Source organism: Athene cunicularia, assembly GCF_003259725.1.
Source record: "Athene cunicularia isolate RWA chromosome Z unlocalized genomic scaffold, athCun1 chrZ_part2, whole genome shotgun sequence".
Lineage (NCBI taxonomy): Eukaryota > Metazoa > Chordata > Aves > Strigiformes > Strigidae > Athene > Athene cunicularia.
In genome coordinates, this window is record NW_020799143.1 from 14,104,906 (window position 1) to 14,127,763 (window position 22,858).

The 22,858-nt window shown below is 40.0% G+C and overlaps 1 protein-coding gene across 1 annotated transcript in view; it reads left to right on the forward strand.

The window, feature by feature from the left end:
* Nucleotides 1–22,858, forward strand: part of SLC28A3 (solute carrier family 28 member 3) — a 46,322-nt gene that overhangs the window by 22,304 nt on the left and 1,160 nt on the right. The window contains exons 6-17 of the mRNA XM_026866347.1: nucleotides 1,958–2,102; nucleotides 3,777–3,890; nucleotides 5,280–5,357; nucleotides 10,642–10,722; nucleotides 11,796–11,876; nucleotides 12,927–13,052; nucleotides 14,231–14,361; nucleotides 15,182–15,350; nucleotides 16,928–17,125; nucleotides 19,790–19,871; nucleotides 20,715–20,813; nucleotides 22,594–22,717. Of these exons, the coding sequence (XP_026722148.1) occupies nucleotides 1,958–2,102; nucleotides 3,777–3,890; nucleotides 5,280–5,357; nucleotides 10,642–10,722; nucleotides 11,796–11,876; nucleotides 12,927–13,052; nucleotides 14,231–14,361; nucleotides 15,182–15,350; nucleotides 16,928–17,125; nucleotides 19,790–19,871; nucleotides 20,715–20,813; nucleotides 22,594–22,717 (1,428 nt within the window). The remainder of the gene's footprint in view (nucleotides 1–1,957; nucleotides 2,103–3,776; nucleotides 3,891–5,279; nucleotides 5,358–10,641; nucleotides 10,723–11,795; nucleotides 11,877–12,926; nucleotides 13,053–14,230; nucleotides 14,362–15,181; nucleotides 15,351–16,927; nucleotides 17,126–19,789; nucleotides 19,872–20,714; nucleotides 20,814–22,593; nucleotides 22,718–22,858) is intronic.

Sequence of the window (22,858 nt, forward strand, 5' to 3'; positions counted from 1 at the left end):
ACACACCCACAAGCACAGAGAGATGGATCAATCATACAAATTGCAAAGAATACATACAGAATAATTCAATATTTTCCAGTTTATAGATTTTCAGACACATCTTTAAGATTGCAATACAGTAGCTAGATATCAAAAATCTTGACAGAAAGTGTAAAAAAAAAATTCCTCAAATTGACATAGGACAAGTTTGTGGTTGCAGGAGAACATGTTCACAGAATTTCAGGTGTGTTGTAGCCTTCTGCATTCATTCTGCAAGCCAGAAGATGCCTCACTGTCACTTGTTCAGAGAGTTGTGAGGTTCATGAAAACCTTAACTTTAACATATGCAAACTGCTAAAGACTGAAGTGTATTATTTAGCCAATACTTTTCACATATCTCCATAGCGATTTTTACTTGACCTTGAGGAATCAAAACATGTCAGCCACGTTTATTGTCATAATAAGATCCACATTTATTGTCATAATAAGATCATACAACCTTATTTGGGATGGTAGACATTCATCTGATAGATAAATGGTAGATACTTATATCCTTATAGATCTGTATCTACCTATAGGTAGATACTTATTCCAAGTATTCCTGAGCAGTTATCACAAAAATTTAAGTTATTCCTGGGAAAATGGGGAGTCAAAGGAGTCTCATAGACCAAAGAAAATACCAAATGAAATCTCATTATAAAGGAAAAGGAAACTGGCCAACTGCCTTCTGTCTTAGATGTCACCTATCTGAGAAAGAAAAAGCTCTAAGGAAGAGTCATTCTGGGCTCAGAAGGATGTCCCAATTTATTCTCAAGATTTTGAAATGGTTTTGCCACAGGAGCAGGAATTTCTAAGAAAGATGCTGTAGAGATTGTGGTCCTTCTGCTCACGAGCCACATTAGAGAACAGTCACACACAGGCACCTTCATTAGACGATTTGGCAGCCTCTTTCGGGAAAGCAGCAAACTGAACAGGAGAGCCCTGATGAGCAAGCCAGGGATAGTAAATCCTGTATTAACTGGGCTGCAATCCTTCAATTGTTCATATCACAGATTAAGTGCCTAACTGTAGGCCACGGTTACCTGCAAGAGACATAATGTCTGTCATGTGTAGAAAGTGTTATTCAGCATTGCAATGGCCAAGCCATTTTGTGGAGTTGGCCTGCAGTATTTTGGATCCAGGTCTAAAACCAGAATTTAGGTATCTAAGTACCTGAAATCAGTGGAAACTAAGCAACTGTTAGACACAAGTAACATTAAAGAACTGGGACTATATTTAGTTTAGTTTTCCCATCTGAAGATGGAATGATATATTTCCTTGCCTCTCAGGCTAGTGTTGTGACAATTGCCCTCAATATGCAAACTGAACACAGTTCTGCGATAGTGGGGACCATAGAAATGCTGGACACAGATGTCCACATGGCTCTTTTCATTGTTTCTGAGTTAGCAAGAATTGTTCTGATTAAAAGTTATTTTTCTAAATAGACTACAGCCAGTTACAGAGAAGAAAACAGTTTATAACCTGCTCCTCAGTAGTGTGTTTCTTAGACGCACCAGTTAAACAGCACAATGCAATTCATAAAAAACACGGCCTGTTTTGCCCAGAGCTAAGAAAAGACTCAATAAAGAAGACAGGAAAGAAAAAGGAGGATGGAGTAAAAAAGAAGGGCGTCTTCTCACACTTCGTTTAACAGAAATATCACCCAGACTAAAGTTACTCATGCTTTATTGGGTTTCCCCCACAGTCTGACTTTGGGGACATGGTTGGAGGACATTTCTCTGGTTGCCACTGAGGGATGTTGTTGCCAGAGTTGCATCAGCAAAGGCAGGTTCCTGCTTGTGTAGAGCTTCACATTACAACTTAATACATTGCTCAGAGAGTGCATTCACAGACAAAGATGTAAATCTTGTAGAGAGGGAAAGGGAAAGGAATATATGGTCTTCTTCAGGATGTCATGCCTGACACTTTTTTTTCCTAGGGTGTTGCATGCGGCTTTTATTGTAACTATCATCTGCTGGCTCATCTTTGACACAGCAAAACAAGGATCTCACCAGCTAATCTCCTTTGGTGGGCTTGTGATGTATGTTCTCTTGATGTTTATCTTTTCCAAATACCCAAACAGAGTGAGTATTTAGCCCATGTTGGATCTTTTGGAGTTTTTTGTTTAATGTCTCAAATGCTGTTCCTCTTCCCTCGAACCAAGTTCAATAAGAGTAACAGAAAGCCGATGAACATCAAAATTTAGACTTACCAAAACCAGTGATGTATTTCATTTCTGAGGAAAGTAATTTTGCTCTGATGTCTTGGGGAACATGTGTGGGGTTCTACCAGCATCTGGGTCTCAGTATTTTAGGAGACCGCTGCCCATCCTTTGTTCCAGCACTGATGCATATTGGAACACATTTACTTCTGGAGCATCAGTGAAAGCTGAGGCAGGCCTGCTCCATGCTTTCCACCCACAGGAGACTCACTACAGTCCTCAGGACATCACAGACACTCATTTGAGGACACTGTCATCACATTAACATAAATCACAGGGACCTGGAGATGTGCTTCCCTTGTGTAGCTCTTAATCCTTCACAAATCCAATTCCCTCTGCAAATGCAGCAGCTGAGGCCAAGCTGAAGTCCTCACTTTTCACTAACCTACTCCCACAGGCTTGTCAATGCCATTTTTTTTTATTTTCCAGCTGAGATGTCCACTATGTACTGCTGTGATATTACTTCAGTGACCACAACTTCCACCTCAGCTTTTACCTTGTGTGCATACCTAGCATGAAGCACATGCTTTCAACAGTCATATATTAATCCATTGTCCAGGTCACCAAGTTTCACCAACACTTTTTCAACTTTCCTGCATCAGTGCAGAGACTTCCTTAATAGAAAAAAGTCCTCTCAGGAGAGACTAACGCACTTGCCACTTGCCATCCTTTGCAACTGCTGCTGTCTCCAACTGAGGTGAAAACTCATGTACTCCGAATGCTTTCTGCTCTCCCATGGGTCCTCATTACACCTAATAAGTTTGTGTTATTCATATATCATCTGAATAAATTAAAGTGACATCTCAGCTCTTTACCTGGTAAATAATCAGATTCAGTTTTCACAAAACAAAGATGTTTTCTGAGGTAGCAGAGCAGAAATCTGTGATGTAGTGAAGAGGGGCTGGTCACAGGCAGCCACAGTTTTTCCTGCAACTGCCTTTATGTCACATGAATTGCAATATCTAACTGTGATTAGTTCTCAAGCGTCAGAGATCTTTAAAGCTGGGGAACAGAAACAGAGTTGAAATTACCCAAACACACACAAAAAAGTGTAGCAAAATCTCCTTATTCCCAGCCCAGATATGTGAAGAATCTGCATTCTAGGTTACCTTTTTTTTTGGATGTTTTCATTCCAATTGGAAAAAAAAAAAAAAAAGAAGGAAAAAAAAAAAGAAAGAAGAATCATGTCTGCTGCCCTCATATATGTCTATCTCATCTATAAACTGTAGCACAAAAAAAGCTATCTCTCCTTTTCCCTCCTACTTGATTTCTAGCAGTCTACGATGGTGAATGGGCATGTCCATACTTAACCTTGACAGGCTTTCAGCAGTTGGCTCAGATGGAGACATCCACATTGTAGAGCTCTCAAATTAGGAGGGGTGATTCACGCTCCAAGTCCCCTGCAACCTGTTTTGGCAGCTGCTTCTATCCTGCAGTACAGACAATCCCCTTATATTATTTTAACAAACATCTGAAGTATATTGTTATTTATTTAAATAACAAGTGGTTATTCATTTTTATTTTTCTGTCCACCTAGGTTGTTTGGAGACCAGTATTTTCAGGAATAGGAATGCAGTTTATCCTTGGGCTTCTTATACTGAGGACCAAAGTGGGGTTTGATGTATTTAACTGGCTAGGCATTCAGATCCAGGTAAGCTACTGGGCAAAAAGTTTAATTTTTATGGAATTTTCTGTCTTGAGACTCTTACATAACAGCCATTCAGATCAAGGTTCTGTTTGTCCCTGGATGTTTTCCCCACTTGAGGCAAACTGTGTTCTGAGAATAATTGACTACCTGAATTCAACCTTCTCGTTCTTTTTTTGTCCAGCTAATACAAGACCATGTGGGACAGGCTGATGAGTAATGGTCAGAGTGACCCTGCTTCTTAAAGACTTTACCATCCTTGGGCTGAAATTATAAATTACACACTCCAAAGGCAAAAATGCTATTGTTCCAGGGCACTCAGAGAAACGCTTAGACCTGGCCCAACTCCAAAGCATCCTTGCAGTAAACCTTATAAACTGAAAAGCCTTGAGATTTAGCAGGGCTGAACTGCCGTTGTCTTCAGAGTAGTTGCACTCCTGGCCTTAGGGACATTTCATAGTTCTCACGACATATAAGAAAATTCAACTATAGGTAACAAAATTCACAGCTGTGAGCAGCAAAGGATCTCTAGAGAGGAGTCTGTAGGTGCCCCTGCAGGCACTGTTTTTTGAAATAGTCCATTACTGTAAAGTAATAAATAAGAGAAGTCCAAAATGTAGATCAGAGAATACCCACTGACTTGTCACCCCAAGGATACTATTCACACAGCTGTTCTTCGCAGTACAGATAATTAAGTGCATTTAAAACAAAACAGTGCAGAATGTACTGTCTGCACGGGAGCAAAGGTACATTTTTCATGTCCATCTGGCTGCTAATCTGCAAGCAGTGGGAGTCATCTGGGTTTTGTCACCAGGTTTTCAGTCTCCTCTTTCGTCTCCAACTGAAGTGGGCCCAGTGCTCCCTTTTGTTAGCTCCATATGGTTTGTGGTCACTCCTGTCATAACTCATTACTCTAGCTATTATGTCTCCATTTGCATATGTTGGCATCAGGAGCATAAAAATGCACCACTGTATCATAATTAAAAGCAGATTTTTTTGGCTTTTGGCTACTCCTTTCAAAACTTCAGCTATTAAGTCTCTGTTTTAGATTGAATTGTTTATTGCACTTATTTGCATGAGAGAAAGTATCTGGATTAAAAAATAAATTATTCTTTTAGAATAGTTTATGGTCTTTATCATGTTGGGTACTGAAGGCAAATGTGCCCTCTGATGTTGCTATTCATCTACATACCCTGAATCAGCCTGAGCTCTCAGCAGAGAAGAGCAGAGACTGTGGGTTCTGCCAGACACAGTCAGTGAAGTGTGGACCTGTACAGAGCAGAACACAAGCTCCTTGGACCTCACCATGTCTCTGCAAGACAACTAGCAGTAATTGCTTAGTTTTTGGCAGGGTCATGGAGCTTATGGCTAACTTTCTTTGCTTTCTGTCCCTAGACTTTTCTGGAGTACTCTGACACAGGTGCTAAATTTGTATTTGGTGAGAAATACACGAATCATTTCTTTGCTTTTAAGGTAAGACAGGTTTTATTTATACTGTATGTGGCAGATAGACAAGAGAAAAAAGTACAGTATGGCTGTGAAATAAATTCATTGTATGTCATCTGATACCAGTGCAGTCACCAGAGAAATCAGCTAATAGGTAAGCTATTCAGTACTGTGTGACACTGAATAGAAAATTTGGGAAACCTACATAAAGCCCTTTATTTACTGTCGTAAAATGAGATAGCTTACCCTTGTATACTCTAATTTTCTGTCCTAAAGTGCTGTGCAGACCACTGCCTCGTAGACATTCCTCCTGTAGAAGTGGAAAACCTAGATGTATACTTATACCAGGTAGAAGAGATAGAAGTTGCAATAAGCAGGAAGAATTACCTTATATTATTATTACATTAGTAAGATCCAAGGGAGATTTCCCAGCTCTCCCTTAGTAGATTTTGTTGGGAAACTGCTGGAATACAGTTTATGTGCTCTATGCTCCCTAATCTGCACCAGTATCCTGTCTGGCTTTGCTTCCACATGTAGCTCATGCCATAATACTTGTTTAGGCTGGAATCAAGAACATAGGAAGCAAACAAAAACCCCAAACCAAAAAACCATGACAGATGCAGCAGGACTTTCTCAGAGACCATTATTCTCTCTGGTATTCAGTCAGCTGACCATGGGTTTACACACCTTTAATCTTCTTTTTTTCTGGATGTGATATTCCAAACTGGATATTCTTCACACTTAAGTCTTTCACTACTTAAGAAAAAAGATGCTACCTGTAAAATATGCTGCTACTAAGAATAGTCAGAACATCTTAGAGGAGGAAAAAAATGAAGCAATTTAGCAAGAAATATAAATTATATTTTTTTAACTGCAGTATTTTTGTACCTTTTGCTTCACTTTCCGATTTCCTCTCACCTTTACTCTGTTGAGCGTCCAAATGACAATTTGCATTCACAATTAAATATTTTTGAGGTGAAACGGTTTAATTCCCACTCCCAATGCTATTTTTCCGTGTTCTTCCACAACACCTTGTGAATATGATATTTTCAAGGTGATTTTTTTAATGCCTCAGTGGTGATGCAAGATACATTGCTGACTAAAGCCAGGACTAGGGACCAGACAGTCAGAAGTTTTCTTCTGTGTATGCACACATCCATCAGTTTTTTATTTCATGGGATAAACCAGCAGAAGACATGCACAATTTCTGGAAGAGGGTAACAACAACAAATAGGTTATTTTCACTCTGAAAAATGAGAAATCAAAACTGAGTTGATTTTCAGAGCTGCATATGTCTTAGTATAGGAATATATATGGTAAACAGAGTGGCAGACAAGTGCACAGCAACACCCAAACATGTTCCATCTGCTCCTCTTGTAGAGATTTCTCTCTTCCAGCATCAGTGAGTGATACCCAGACTATTCTCTCACAAAACACTTGTCATTTATTTAGAGATTAAGATGGTCAAAAGTGTTCTTTTGTGTCTGTCAGATATTTTGTTTGCATGTAGCACTGAGCTGTCCAAATCTTGCCCCAAGATACAGCAAAACACCCTCCAAAAGAGAAACCTCTTAATCTCAGTTTAGCTATTGAGAGAGAGTAGACAAGTGATAGGGAATGTCTTCACAGAAAACTGTCAGAGCCCAGTTGTAGCCATACTACATCCTTAGTGGTATGCAGGGACACCTCAGTTTTCTGCTGACTTAGATGAACACAGTTACCAGTGCAGACACATCCCCTGCACATACTCACTGGGTGTTCTGACCAGCCCCACTACAGCCTTTGAGCACACAGTCTTGGAAGCCCTAAATTAGCCATAAATGCATGCATTTGCACGCATAAACTGCATTATTTTAAATGTGTACTAGTGCATGGAGATTCAGAGTTTTGGAGTTCTGTAAAAAACACTTGCCCAGGTAAACAAGCACACCCAAGTACTTAAAAGTAGGCAAAAAAACCCTCTTAGTACTAAGTCATCTCTCCTGTTGACTATGAAAGGCAAAGTTTGCATTGAGCAAGCAGGAAATGAGACTTCTGTCATATCAGTAGTTTCTTTGTTATGCCAGAAGGATTATGGCTATGGCTCCTTGAGAAGGGCTTTTGTTTGAAGGTCAGGCTTTAGGAGTGTCTGAAACCAGGATGTTTCTTAAACATAAATAGCAACTTCTTCTTTAAAGGTACATAAGGAAAAAACTGAACAGTTCAGAGTACCCACATGTCTGAGGCAGACTCTTGCACTCAGAGAATAAGGGCACTGTAGCAGAAGGAGGGAACTAGGAGTCCATGAGACAGAAGAATGAGGTTTAAGAGCTTTTCTTTTCTTAAAAGTAATTTCATGCAATCTCTGAAAGAAATAAATGGGAACCTTGACCTTTTATTTACAAATACATTTCACAATTAACCAACAAAGGAAACACTGCCAGTTAAGGCCAGCGTTCCACCATGACCTCCCCCTGCTCTGCAGATATTCCTACACTCACAGTATGTGTGATAGCCCCATGGTTACAGAATGAAGATGTTCTGACTCCTTAGATCATCCCCGTGCCTCCTTTTCTCCCACCTCAATTCCATAGCTCTCCAGACCCCTCCTCAAATACAAAAGTTTGCATGGTATATTCCTCAACTCCCCAGATCCTGTATGCTCAGCTCCAGCAAGGCTGGGCTCCTTCCACCCTCCCCAGACTTGCTCCTAGACTGGGCTCCCTTTGCCCTCTAGGTGCTTTGCCAGATTCCTGACTTAGAAGCACCACCAGAGCTTTCCCCTCCTTACCCATGACCCTGCACATCACTACACCGTTGAGGTATTACCTGGACACACATGTCCTTTTACCCAAGCCCTAAGAACCTCAGAGGGAGCCCTCCAACATTACTGATCCTGTGCCACCTACTTCCCTGGTTTTGTCAACATGAAGAGGAGGAAGGAGAGGATGGGAAGCAGGAGAAGACTCTCCTGCATTGGTTTTCTCATTCTTGTCCCACCTGCAATGTGCAAGCACTTGTGGGCCCAGCATGAGGGCTGGAGGAGAGGAGGTGGCCATTCCATGTAGACATAGGAGAGAGTTTTCCTGAGGCTGTTCTCTTCTAAGTTTCAAACCCAGTGAATTAATGCTTCAATGTATTAACACCATGGGAAGCCTTTCTGTAAAAGAGTTCTGTTTTTTTCAGTTGAACTAGTTGTTACATGTTAAGTGCCTTTAATTGCATTTGTCTCTGTGGACAACACAACTGAAAACCCACTGCGATATTGCAAGTAGATTAATTACATGTGACATATTTTAGGGTAATAATTTGCCAGTGTTTTCCATGTGATTTTGTTATGCCTTAGATAAAAGGTAGCCTGGACATGACAAATAGTTACAATTACTTGTTAAATGGTTGATACACCTTTCTGATGAAGACATAACATTATGGTACCACATTAAATCAATGGGCACTTAGGCAGAAAAGTTCAGTTGTACAATAGTCCCCAAATTCTTTATGCATTCAAGACAAATGATAACAACAGAAAAACAAATTCTCTGTTTCTTAAAGACAAATGCATCATCCAGAAATGCCTGCAACTGCAAAAACGAAAAAAACATGTTTTAAAATTATCTAAGAAGATATTTTCAGAGGAATGTACACAAGAAGCAGGACAAAGGGTGCCAGCTGATACCCAGCATAGGCAGTACATTGTCTTCTTGCTACTTCAGCTAAAACCAAAACACAGTTCTCAACCCTGAGAGTTCTTCTCATCCATTTGGAGTGACAGACTGGAGAACACTCACTTGTGGCTTTTACTTGCGGCTTCTTTGACCTTCCCTGTCTGCCCACTGCCTCTACAGATCCATTTTCCTACAGGCCTGCAGGCAGTCCCTACTTGTACCAGGGTCTGGAGTCAGCTGGGAGTCAGATGCCTTTCCAGCTAGCACACTTAGGAACAGGGAGAGGGAATGGCAGGAGAGAAAAAGCATGGGGGAAGGGTGTTAACTTCTACTGAACTAAAATTTCTGCTGTCACCACACGGCAAACCACCCCTAGAGGATCGCTAAAAGGATCAGAGAATCAAACTAGAGAAAGCAGCCTTATATTAACTTGTAGAAGAGCACAACAATTGCACTGTTGCACTGTTTCCTTTCAGTTAGAGGTTCTGATCATGTAAACTGAGTTCCCAAACCTTTATCAAAATTGGTGATAGTACTAACACTCCTCTAGAGAGGTACAGCTTCTATTTACTGAAAAGCTCTGAACGAACAAAGTGTTTTGTTCTTTTTCATTTTGTTCCTTACTTTTTTTATAATGCATTATGCTCTCAGTTGAACACATATAAAATCTTCCTAGTGTTAGTGGTACGGTTTTAACTGTAACTAATCTGTCTGCCTAATTTTGGAACTTCTGTGGGGACTTTTCTTCCTGTTGTATACCTGCATAAAAATGCTGAGATCCTGTGTATTTAACATACTTGAGAATCAAGTGATACTAGTTTGATTTAGATGAAATAACAACACATTTAATAACCCATCAGATAGTGGGTTAGGTATTCATACATTTCTTTTAAATTATATGTTTAAGGAAAACGTTTTTTCTTCAGTCTCCACTGAAAGAGACTTATATTTACTTCTTGTATTTAATAAGTATACACCTGTGAATTTTTTTTTAAAGCAGATTCTCTCTGCTTACACTTACAGAGCTCTTGAATAAACCACATTGGAATTGTAATCAATCCTATAAATAGAGAAGAACAAAAGAGGATTTTTCTGCAGTGTATTATTAAAAGGCAGTTACACAGTATGGGCTTTCTAAGGAAGCTGCCTCTTGATTCTGTGAAATCAAGTTAGCTACAATCCCAATCAAAATCTCCAACTTCAGCTTATATAACAGTCTAAAGTGTGTTTTTTAAACACAGACACAGAGAAGTTGAGCTCTGAATTCTGTGCCACAGTCCCACTATATTTCTGTTCATCATTTTCAAAGTGTACAGATGATGTAGATATCCAAGGATTCTGTAGATGCCATTGCCCAATAAATGTTTGAGCTGACTTACACAGGGCTATAAACTGATGCATATTATGTTAAACCAGACAGTTTCAAAACCATTGCAGTCCTGTTAGAAAACTATGTAGATATATGAAAAATAGTGAAGTCTAGCACAAACATAAACAATGAGTATAGAAGGTTAAAAATGTCACAGCATAAATGTAAACTTAATTATGAGTTTTCAATACGTTTATCTCCAGAGATATGAGCCTCTTTTTCAAAAATGAAATGGCCTATAGAATCAAGGAAAGGAAAACACTATAGAAGTGTTAATGATTTTGTGTCTCCAAATCAGGTCCTGCCAATTGTGGTCTTTTTCAGCACAGTAATGTCTATGCTTTACCATGTTGGATTCATGCAGTGGCTCATTGGAAAGGTATGAATTTTTGCCAGTAGGTACTAATTTGACTAGCATGGGACGCTTCTTGAACACCTACAGCTGAACTGTAGCATTGGCACTGACCAAGCTGCTCAGGGGTAGATATATGAAAAGTAGTTAATTTTAACCTAGAAATAGTTCCAAATGTTACCACTGCAAAATCCTAATTGCCATCACATGGCGCACTTTCGTCTCTCCCCAGCCCGGTTTTATTTCTAACGTCATAGTAATTTTTAGATTTGCCTGGCTAGCTTTAGTGTTCCTCAGATGCCATACTTGCTTAAATCTTCCTTTCTGCCTGCTCCTCTTCAAGCCCCCAAAGTGCAGGATGGAGGTTACACCACAGACAGTGGATTTCTACTTTCTGCTACGCATTGAAGTAGCAATTGCATATACCAGCCTGTCACAGATCCCCAGAATAAGATCAGAGTCTGGTTCCTCAACTCATGCTCCAAGTATTCATTTCTGTCAGGTCCTATGTCCAGTGCCAGAGTCCATTAAGATAAGAGCAAGTCCACAGAAAGTCCATTTCCTTCCCTGTCTGCCCAATGAACTTATCATATGAGGGAAAAGATCTTTCTGCATTGTGATAGTTAAACCTAATTTGAAGATTGTAATAAAAGCCCTTTGTCCTTCTTATTCACAAGATCATATAAACACCACAAACCTCATTCAGCTGAAATTGTGTGCTAAAATTTCTACAAGGCGTTTTTAGCCTTAATCTAAATTTCACATTTTTTTTCCCCTTCGTATGGTCCAAGTCCCTTTGAACAGGTACATAAGTAATAAGGACTCATCAAAATATCTACTTTGATTAACTTAGTTTATCGATTTAGTGCCCAGAAGGAGCTTAGGGTTCTCTCAGTTCTGTTAAATTATTCCTCCTCTGGCTTATTTAGCATGCTACTATTAAATGAATGTGCTATATCTTGAAACAGAAATCATTAATTCAGGAAATATTGTAAGGTGTCTCAGGACTCTTACAGTGATACAATTATTTTAAGAAGTGCATAGAATAGGCAGACCAATGTGTTTTGTTTGTTTTTTTTTTTCATTTTCAATCATTTTAGGTTGGCTGGATAATGCAAATTTTCATGGGGACAACTCCTGTTGAGTCTCTGGTAGCTGCAGGTAACATATTTGTGGGACAGGTGAGTTGGAACAGAAAAATGTAATAGCAGAGAATTTCTAAATACTGTGAAATACTACTGCTCAACGAACATCTGTGTATGAAAAAATCATTCCTTCCTATGAAGCTATGAGTCCAGTACAGCAGGACTGGTGGTTGATTTCCAGGATTCCAGTACATTTATATGTCGGCAGTGATGCATAGTGGAGTGGGGTTTGGGAACCATATGTTTTCCCAACAGAAAGTCAAGCACATACATAGGTGACAGATCTCCCTTAAAATGACTACCAGACTACTCCAAGGCTATGAAGAAAGAGAAGTTGCAGGTTGTTTTCAGCTGAAAAGGCAAAAGGGATGAAAAGAGGATATGTGAAACAGGCAAGGGCAGGAAGGACACACAATATAGAGAACTAAGATCCAGGGCTGTCTGTGCAAGTCCTTAGCCACAAAAGCATGGGACAGAGTCTAATAGTCCAGTTTAATGGGAAATCCATTAAACCCACACAACAGCAGTGTCTGTCCCAGGCTTCAAAGCAGTGTGGTAAGATCACCAAGTAGCATCCAAGCTCAAAAGCAACATTAGCATTTCAGTTATTTAGCAGTGGTGCATCACTGTATCACATTACTTCAAGATTTAAACTAGTACTTCTGCATGACACTGCCTCTAGGATGTGCTCACACACATGCCAGAGGGGCTGGGAGCTTTAAGCTGCCCATAGTGGCTAGTGCGCATGTCTCACCTGATGCACAGCTTTACCTGTGGCTCAGGCCTGTGGCTGTCCCTAACTCTTTCAGAATTGGATTAGGATTTCTTGGCAGTTTCACTGGCCCTTTGGAGGAAACAACAAACCAGCAAGAATAATCTTCAGGCAAGATAGATGTTGATATAATTTTTCTTCTTGGGGTAAAAAAACTCCAATTTATTAATATTCAGAACACTCATTAGCACTAAGATTAACTACTCAAATACACCTAAGAAAGTGTGATGTAGCCATTCATTTTTATGTCCTGTTAATAAAACTCTGAGGGTTTGTTGGGAAGTTCTTAATTTGTAGGTTTTTTTCACTTCCAGACAGAGTCTCCTCTCCTGATACGGCCCTACTTACCATACATCACCAAATCTGAACTCCATGCAGTCATGACAGCAGGATTCTCAACTATTGCTGGAAGTGTCTTAGGAGCATATATTTCTTTGGGGGTAAGATGGGGAAAGAGAACTGGAAAATATACTGTTTATCTGAAATCATGTAAGTACAGACACCCAACTAAAATGCTCTGGGAGTATACCTGAGTCATTCCCATTTTTTTTTTTTTTTAATTATTTTTTTTTCCTGAAGGAATTAATCATAAAAATCCTCTGTCTTCTGACAGTAAAAAAAAAGATACCAAGATCTGACCTCTAAGATATTAAGTAGCACAAACATCTACCTAAGTAATAAAAGAGAGACTTCCTGCCATAGTTGCAAGGAAATGACTGATTTGTATACTTTCCTACAGTCCAGATGAACTGATATGGACTATAATAACTGATCAACCCTCCCACTTCTGTAGCAGTGATATAGATAAAGTCCTTCAGGAATGATTGCTCGCCATGTGTGTCTGAAGAGTTGACGTGTGACTGAGATTCTAGTGATGCTGTACAAACACAGGTAGTAATTAAACATCTCATCTGCTGAAGGGTTGACAGCACAAAGCCAGAAAAACAAGATTGAAGTTGTGATTTATGATCAGAGTCACCGGGGAATAATTGGTAAATTTATTAGTTCTGTATTTGAATAAAATACAGTGGAGAGGCAGAGGCAAGAATGGAGTGTTGGCCAAAAAGAGCGAGAGACTAAGAGAAGGAAAGAGAGAAATACTGCAAAAGTTAGCAAAGAAGTTGTTTTGTGTCAAAATTTGTGGAAGAATAGGAGAAAGGGGAATAGATGAAGTTATGTTATGTTATAATTTATGTATTTTTTTTAAAAAAAACACAACTTCAGGGGGTAAAAATGTTTTTCTGCCATTGCAAGGCATACAGGGAGGTGTTAAGGAAGGCTATCTCTCACTCAGCTGATCCATTATTGTTACACCCAGCTGCCCTCAATGGACCTGGCTTCTTTTGTTTCTTTTGCCTTCTGGCTTGCCATTAGAGAGGAGTGAAGCAGTTTGCCTCTTAGAAAGATTATTCTGTACTTTTCACTACTTAGACTTTTTCTGTCTCCAACTGGCATTCTTCTGTATTGCTCCTTCTCTTCTTTTCCTTATGAGTAACATGAACTTTTTAATGACGTCCTGTAGAAAAATCATGTAAGCATCTAACAAATTAATTGCTTTCCTCCATCTTTGTGCATGATGTGATTATCACAGTGTATTTTCTATCACCTGGAATTCTAGGTTTCCGCCTCCCACCTGCTGACTGCTTCTGTCATGTCAGCACCAGCATCATTAGCCATGTCCAAACTCTTCTGGCCTGAAACTGAAAAGCCTACAGTAACTCTGAGGACTGGTCTACAAATAGCAAAAGGGTAAGCTAGATCTAGTTTTTAGTTAATAGTAATACTCATGCAAAAGTGAGATTTGGAAAAATAACTTCTCACACATAAGGACAGGGGTAGTACATGGTAGATGTGCAAGCAATAATTCAATTGCACATAAATATACCCCCAATGAGTAGTTTGTGGATTCAGGTGAGGCATGCCCCGTTACAATATATGAAGATAGCACTACCCGTTGGGACAGGTACAGAGATGTCAAGGACCTGGGCTGGACAGTAAACCCTCAAAAAAAGAGAGAAATGCCTACCTGAGGTGAGCCACCAAGAGATTTTCCCATTTGCTCTGTTGTTGTCTTTCCTTTGTAACAAATCAGTTAATGCAAACATGCAGAAGCAAAAGTGGAGCAATCATTTCAACCATGACAGCAGCAAATTTGTTGCCCATCTGCAAGGTCTCACTTGCCCTGAGAACTACACTCAAAACAAAAAGGCCTGTAAGGAGCTGGTCATGAATAGCCCAGGCATCTCTGCAAGGGCTGCCTAGAAGAAGAGTAGTGCCCATCCCCTTGTCCCCGTGGTGCCACAGGCAGACACAGTACTGAGACCTGATCCAGATCTTGCCCAACCCTGAATGTGACAGAATTTTCCTTAGGGCATCAAAAGCATACCCTCCCAGTGACTCCCATGAGGGTGGAGAGCAAAAACCTACTCCATCTCATCATTATTTTCCCTATGTGTGAACAGACAAATTCAGTAGTAGATTTCTAATGAAGTCCATATAACTTTTAGTTATATGATGCATTATTGAATTAAGAAATGCTCACACTCTGGTTTTCTTCTAATTGATAAAGTGAATCAAAGAACCTGCTGGAAGCAGCCAGTCAAGGTGCCTCTACCTCCATCCTGCTGGTAGCAAACATTGCTGTGAATCTGATCTCCTTCCTTGCCCTGCTGGCTTTCGTTGACTCAGCCCTTTCTTGGGTGGGCAATCTGTTTGACTATCCACAGCTGAACTTTGAGGTATGTCTCCAGGTCCTTCATGCAGCTTATATACATGTATGATTTGTCTTTCTCAGATTAAGAGGCTGTGTGCTTTTGCTGTGGTTGTTGGGGTTTTTTGGGGGGTTTTTTTGTTTTATTTTTTCTTAATATGATCTAAACCCATATATTTCTATGTGTATGTTCTTGAAAACAGGCAAAGGAAAACTATTGCCATGTAAATACTTTGTATCCACTCACCTGTGTATAGCTTCCCTCTGTGGTGTTCTTGCTAACCAGCAGAGTATGTTTACGGAGCATTTTATGCTAATACCTGCCTTCTCTGACTTGACAGTGCAGATCTGTCATGCTTGCCATGCCACTAACATCTCTTTCAGCTAAACATTAAAGTAGCTTTAGCTTTGGAGAGCCCCATCAAGCCTTTAATGCTCACTAGCTTCACTTAGATAAGGACACTGAGTCAAGGCAACACACTGCACCCAAATCACTCAGCTGAGCAAACAGATTTTAAATAGGACTTCTTTTTTAATCTAGGTCAATATATAATTTTTGATCCAAAGCAACAGTCTTGGTTCAGTGGTTTTGGGCTTTTTGTTTTGCAAGCTCCTAATAAGAGTCTTGTGTGAAATAGTGATATAACATTGTGATAAAGTTGCTGCAGAAGTGAATGGACACTCATAGCAGATGTGGCAGAAATATTAAGATGTTACCCTGCAGAGCTTCCACAGATTATCCCAATGCCTGCTAGCTGATGCTTGCAAGCACCACACAGACACCACAGCAGCGGAAAGGCACATGTATGGATACCTCAGCCACACTCACGCAAGGGCTGGTATTTTAATAACTGCTGGATAGAGTTAGATTTGGACAGATAATCCACAAGGAGCTGAGACCCACAGGCAGGTTGCATTCAGCCAGCCATCCCGTTCGAGAGGCTCTAACCTTTTGTGGGCAGAGGAACCAACCAGGAACAGTAACTGCTTAAACACCTTAGTTACATTCACTAAGGACAATCTGACCAAACCTTTTCAGAGCTGGACCTATTTTCTCTCTTATATAAAAATAAACTATACTGCAATAGAGATTTTTTTTTTTTTAAATTAAAAGTTTTAATGCTAGGAAAAAAGGTACAGCTTTATTTATGTCAGATGCATAGCTCCTATGCAGAGACAAGTCTTTTGTTTACACCAGTTAGAGTCCAACAACCTGGTAATTAAGGATGTTCATTAACACACTTGATTTAATCAACGGAAGAACTAGACTTCTCAATTGTCCTATCAGCTCTTTTTAACTCAGCCCTCTTCTGTTTCAAACACTGTGCCCAGTCTGAAGCCATTGTTGGGGAAAAAGGGCACAGAAACTTCTATTTTACTTTAGGTAAAATTAGGGACATACCTAATTGCTTTGTTATATCTAGATTTGGGTTAGTCTTTTAAAAATTACTCAAATATACCTTACTATTAAAAACCTCAGTCTCCCACACTTTGGCAGTAGAATTCAAGGTTAGTTTTCCTCTGCTGAAATAAAACTATTAGAGCATGCCATTGTTCTTTGACCAGCCATATCTTTTGATCAGCTTTGTCTTATATGTTTTGCAGAACATTTGTGCTTATGTTTTCATGCCATTCTCTTTCATGATGGGAGTAGACTGGGAAGACAGTTTTATTGTTGGTGGACTACTGGGTTACAAAACTTTCTTCAATGAATTTGTGGCTTATGAGCGCCTCTCAAAACTGATTCACATCCGAGAAAAGGGTGGGAGCATGTACATTAATGGTGTGAAACAGTATATGACTGTAAGTAACATTTCCTATTCTACAGATTTATTGGATCTAGTAGTTAACTGCTGAAACTCAACTCATTTTTTAATGTGGACATAAAGGGATAATGATTGCATATTACTCTAAAATGTTTCAGTGACAGAGTTAAGTTATAAAAACACAGCATTGCTTTGTGAAGCTGCCATGACTGTCACCACACTAGCTATCTCAAACATAGCAAAAGGAAGACATAGTTTTGGGGGCGATGCAGTGTCCCACAGGACACTGCACTTAAGATGAATGCTGTCTTCAAGGTCATTTTTTCTTACCGCATTCTTAGCTAGCACTTCCTTATGAGATACTCTCCCAAGAAAATCCTGGGCCAGAACTGGAGGATTCTCGTGCCCACAGAGGTTTAGCCAAGCCTTAAGCTTCAAGAGAAGCATTCAGAAAGCTTTGCCTGGTGGCATTTAAACATATTACTGGCACACTTCTGCCATTATTGATCCCTGTGCAGAGAGCAGTAATACCAGACATATTAAATGGCATACATGTCCCTTGCAGTACTGAGTCCAACCAGCATGTTTTAATTGCCAATGAGGATTTCCAGCCAAAGCCTGGGCCCACCTCTCTTTCATATGTCCACCCAGATTCACCCAACAGGGTACATAATTCCTAGTACAATGCACTGAGGAAGAAACTTAGAGAATGGCAATACAGAGGGCATCCTAGGTGTCTGCAAACAGCATGCAGTTATGAAGGCTGACCTTTGCAGCCATGACTTCTCCCCCATCTGGCATCCACATGCACAGCCTGTGCTGAATTTGTCCTCATTCTAAGCACAGGCAACAAAACCCATGATATCCAGCTTTACTCCTGCGGTGGCCTTTCTTCCTCAAATCAAGACAAATTGTCGCTGTAGAGGACCTTTAACTAGGAAGCATAATTTTGTACGGATTTTAATATTCATTTAATCTGGTGTGATGCTGTGGATACGTGCCTTATATACAAAACCAAAATCATGTTCTTGGAACACTTCCTTTTCTTATTACCAGATTTCACAAGTGGAGGTAGAAAGCCAGGTGGTCTGATCAAATACTCACATGCTTGCCTGACCATCCTTTACTAGTGTTTTTGGAAGTACTAGAAATAGGATCCTGGGCTAGATGGACCTCTGATCTGCCCTGCTATAGTCATGCTGTATTCTGCTAGAGGAATATGGCTCTGAAATCCTGTATGAGTGAATAGGAGATTTTTTAATCCAGAAGTCAGCCTTAAAATGCAGAACTGTATTTCACCTTTTTTTTTCTGTTTTATTCTACTAAGATGTCATAGAGAACTTCTGTGTTCACTTCTAATACCTATAAAAAGCTGTATTAGCTTCCATGGTAAAAAAAACCCTCTGAGATATAAAAATAATTTTGATTCATAACACTAGTAAAAATTGCCCAGTAACCATTTTAATTACAGCACAACAGTTCAGGAGAGAGTGGGCTTGACTTCCACTTTTAATTACTCTCTGGCTTCAGAACTCTCAATACACAGATATTCAGTCAGAATGAGCAAACAAAGCAGTCTTCTGAACTTCCTCACCCAAGTCATTAATAGTAAGGCTTCATGTTTTCAGTGCTAGGAAAGTTCAAATAAAAGCAAGGAAATCACAGTACACAAAGCCTCTTCCAGGAAAAGCAGTTAGAGTGGGTACTTGAAAAGCATTTTCCTGCTAGTGTGCAGAGCAATTGAAAATATCTACAAACTGTTTTTTATGAAACAGGACTGGAAATATAGAAACTTCTAATAAACAGGAAACCTACTAACTAGAACACTCACTCAGGCATCTTCAGCTTGGACCTATAACACAGTAAATAGAAGTTCAGAGCCACCAGGGGGACAAAAATCCATTTGATGAAATATGTTACCACCTTCCCAAATTTGTCTGAATGTTTGCCAGTTTTGTAGCCTGATTTCACCCAAAGTCATTTTGTGTCCTGTGAGGGTGCCTCTACTGAGGCAAAGGCCAACCCAACCTTGTCTCTGCACTGAGGTCCAGACTGTGCTGGTGTTGCCCAAGGGGAGGAAAGTGGCTGAAGTCAGGAAGGAAATATGGCGCTAATAGGGGTTCCAAAATCATAATGCCCCTCTACCTGTTACCACATCAAAGCACCCACTCTCTAGGAGACTCATTTCCCTTTTTCACTGTACACACAGTGGAGCACACAGACAATAGCTTTTCACATGGAGCCCTCTGCTTGCTCAGGGACAAAGAAGTCAGGGATGCATGCCAAAACTTGAGGTTTCAACAGAGTGTTACAGAGGCAGTCTAGCTATGAACAACAAGCTGAGTTAAAGCTCTCTGACTGACACCTTCAGAAAACAGCAGTTAAATTGCCACTGGTAAGACTGAAATTATTTTTCGTCTTTAATTACTAGTACTCAATTCAACCAAGCACAGCCATATATGTGAAAAATAAAACCATCACATGATTTAAAAGTCCTCACACAAGCAGTGGATATGAAAGCCTGGACCATTCAGCGTGAGAATGAGCTTGTCTTACTGAAAGCCACTTAGTGGGGCAGTAACCAAGCAAAATGGAGTCATTTCAGTGCTCAGAGCCCGGAGCCACAGTGCCATGTTTTCACACCACTAAAGCAGCACGAACTGTCTCAAACCATTCAACAGGGTATGTGTTTGTTTTCCAGGTTCGTTCTGAAGTCATTGCCACATATGCTCTTTGTGGATTTGCCAACTTCGGTTCCTTGGGACTGGTAATAGGAGGCCTGAGTAAGAACACTTCTCACAGACAATTTATTTGGCAAGCAAATGCCAAAGAAAACATGCAAAGGAACAGGCTCTGGGTGAAGCTTAGCAGCATTAGGGGCTGAGCAGCTCCCAACTGTGCATGGAAGGGCTTCAAGAGGGGCGCAGGTTTTGGCATGGGGGTACTGGGAGAAGGGCTGAGGGAAGGGGAGGGGACCAATCCCTGCTGATAGGCCTTCCTGTCCAGTCCTCACACTGTGAGCCTGAGCTGCTGGAGCCCCTAGGCTTCAGCAGGAGCAAACCCATCTCTGTAGCCTGCTGGTTTGAAAGACAAAGTTGGCTGTTTCCTATTAAAATGTCACATATATGCAGTAGGCTTAGAGGGAAAGGGGAAAAAAAAAAAAGGCTTTTCAGATCTCTAGGGAAAAAGAAAAATTGAAAAAAAGTCTCAGTTCCCCACCGGACAGCCAAAATTTCTGACAGCCACCTTTACCCTGAAGCCCAGGTGGACCCTGTGGTGCCAGCAGTGGGGCAGCTTGGAGGAGCAGGACCCAGCCATGGGGCCAGACCCCAGTGCCATGCCCAGGGTTGGTTTCTGAAAGCCATCACCAGCCAGCACAGATGTGCAAACTGCCAAAGCAGACAGAAGTCACCATTTTATAGACAAGCCACCTTCTCACCAGAAAGAGCCAACATTGGCACTAGGCCTTCAAATGGCCTGCTAAAAATGTCACATTTTCCCTCCTTGTTTCTCCTGGTTCAAACTGCAGAGTGGGAATTTCCTCTTGCGGTGAGAGAGCTGGCAGGTTCATCTTCTTTAAATCTATATGTATTTTTGTTTGACATGCTCTTTAATTTTCTTCCTAGCAAGCATTGCTCCCTCAAAAAAAAAGGAAATAGCTGGTGGTGCTTTCAGAGCAATGATTGCGGGAACTGTCGCCTGTTTCATGACAGCCTGTGTTGCAGGTACCGTAGACAATTTTGGTGTCTTTTACAGGCAGTGACCACAGGGTGGCAGTGCGTCCGTGCGAGAGACACGGCTGGGCGACCCATGACACTCAAAAGCTACTATTAAACGAGTTTGGCAGGGTTCGACATCAATATGCGACGAAAGGTTCCTGAAAACTGAAATATGAGAAGATTTATTTTATTTCTTCTATTATGCCTTACTTTTTTTTTTTTTTTTTTTTTTTTTTTTTTTTTTTTTTTTTTTTTTTTTTTACAGATGAGTTACAATCCCTCCTCCGCACTTCTGGCTGCAGAAATACTTAAGTAACTATGGAGCAGAAATGGAGAAGTGGAATTAAAGGAGGGTGTAACAGAGAAGGAGAGAGAGGGAAGCTGAACAACTTTTTGCCTTAACGTTAAAAAATGATATTTTAGGCTGATAGTATTCCCACAGAGCATTTAAGTTAATGAAACTGTTTTGAGGTGAGACTCAACAGCAGATCCTTATTTTCAAAGACTCACCTTCAAGCTGAGTAAAGAGTCACAATATAACAGCCATTTTAGGAAGGAAAATTAAAAAAGCATAATGACTCAAAAGATTAATTAATTGACCAGATATGATTCAGCAGGTGAAATTTATGCCCAGTGTTTAACAATCCCTTTCCCAGCTTTCTTTTCTGAGCATGTGATATGCAGAATTGCATGATGAAGATTAAAGCACTCCTACAGTGCAGTATTCCTACAGTGCAGAAAAGATCTTGGTGCTTTATATAGCTGAAATCAGCATGTCTGTTTCTATCACAGCTTCCCTATCCCTTTGTGTTCACCACAGCAACAGAAACATACACATTTTAAGGATAAGCACACAGTATTTTTCTGAAGGTTATAGAACTAGTACATGTGAAATGTCATTAGTCTCACAGCCCTCCATAATATGTTAATACATGACACTACTTCGTAAAACTGAGGAATCAGGAAGTCTTACTAAAATGTGTAATTTCAAAGTCCTGGCCTTAAGAATAAAATTGTGAGCAATCACTGCAAAAACTTTCCAAAACAATAAGATCTTGGAAAGAAAAATACATTGTACCCACTCCTGCCATGACAAATGCTGTTCTTATGCCCAGAAGAAGATAAAAGAGCCAAGAAATTTTTACTAGAGCAGTTAAGATAAGAACATATTAAAAATGTGTCCAGGTTCCACAACACTATGTACAAGAGGGAGCTATCATTTTCATACTTTTGTGTCTCCATTACTGCAATGAATGCTGACATTACTATTTATAGGAAATATTGGAGAATTAACTAGCTAGATAACTTGCTAGTATAATCTAGCAAAGCAAAGTTTAATAAACCATAACTGTCGCAATTTAAAATGAAAGAAGAGGTCCTGTATTTAGTTGCACTGCTATGAATGTAGCATAGTTCCATTTTAGTTAATAAAAGCACACTGACCCATCATCTAGAAATCCATTAGCATACCTTCTTAGTAGCATTAAAGGGGCAGAAAAATAAAATAGTCTAAGTGTGCATGTTACCATACTCTAATTTGTACATATATTGGAAAAAAAAAAAAAAGAAAAAAAAGTCACTCCTTAATCCAGTTCTGTAAAATCATTCAGATTTTCTTAAAAATCCCACGGTTTTAGGTTTTAATCCTGCATCTTTACGGAAGCATCTCAGAGGGTGATCTTGTATCAGCCAGAACATTTCATCCAACCATGCCCCAGTGACTGACCTCCCCAAGTCTTATTTTCCTCTTCATTACTCATTAAGAAAATTGTTGCTTACTTCACAGGAATGCTGACTGTCCCTGGTCTGGATGCTCCCTGCCATGTCTTACTAGGAAATGCATTCAACTCCACAGATTTCCCTGACAACAGCACAGAGCTAGTTGAATGCTGCCAGCAATTCTTCACCAGGTATTGAGGAACTCTTTATCCTTCTGTCAGCATCATTTAGGGAGTTCACATACTCTCTAAAAGCCTATTTTTATTGTTTGTAGTTGACTTTTTTTCTTAGGTACCTGCTTTCATGAACTTGCTTCTTTTAAAGAAACAAAT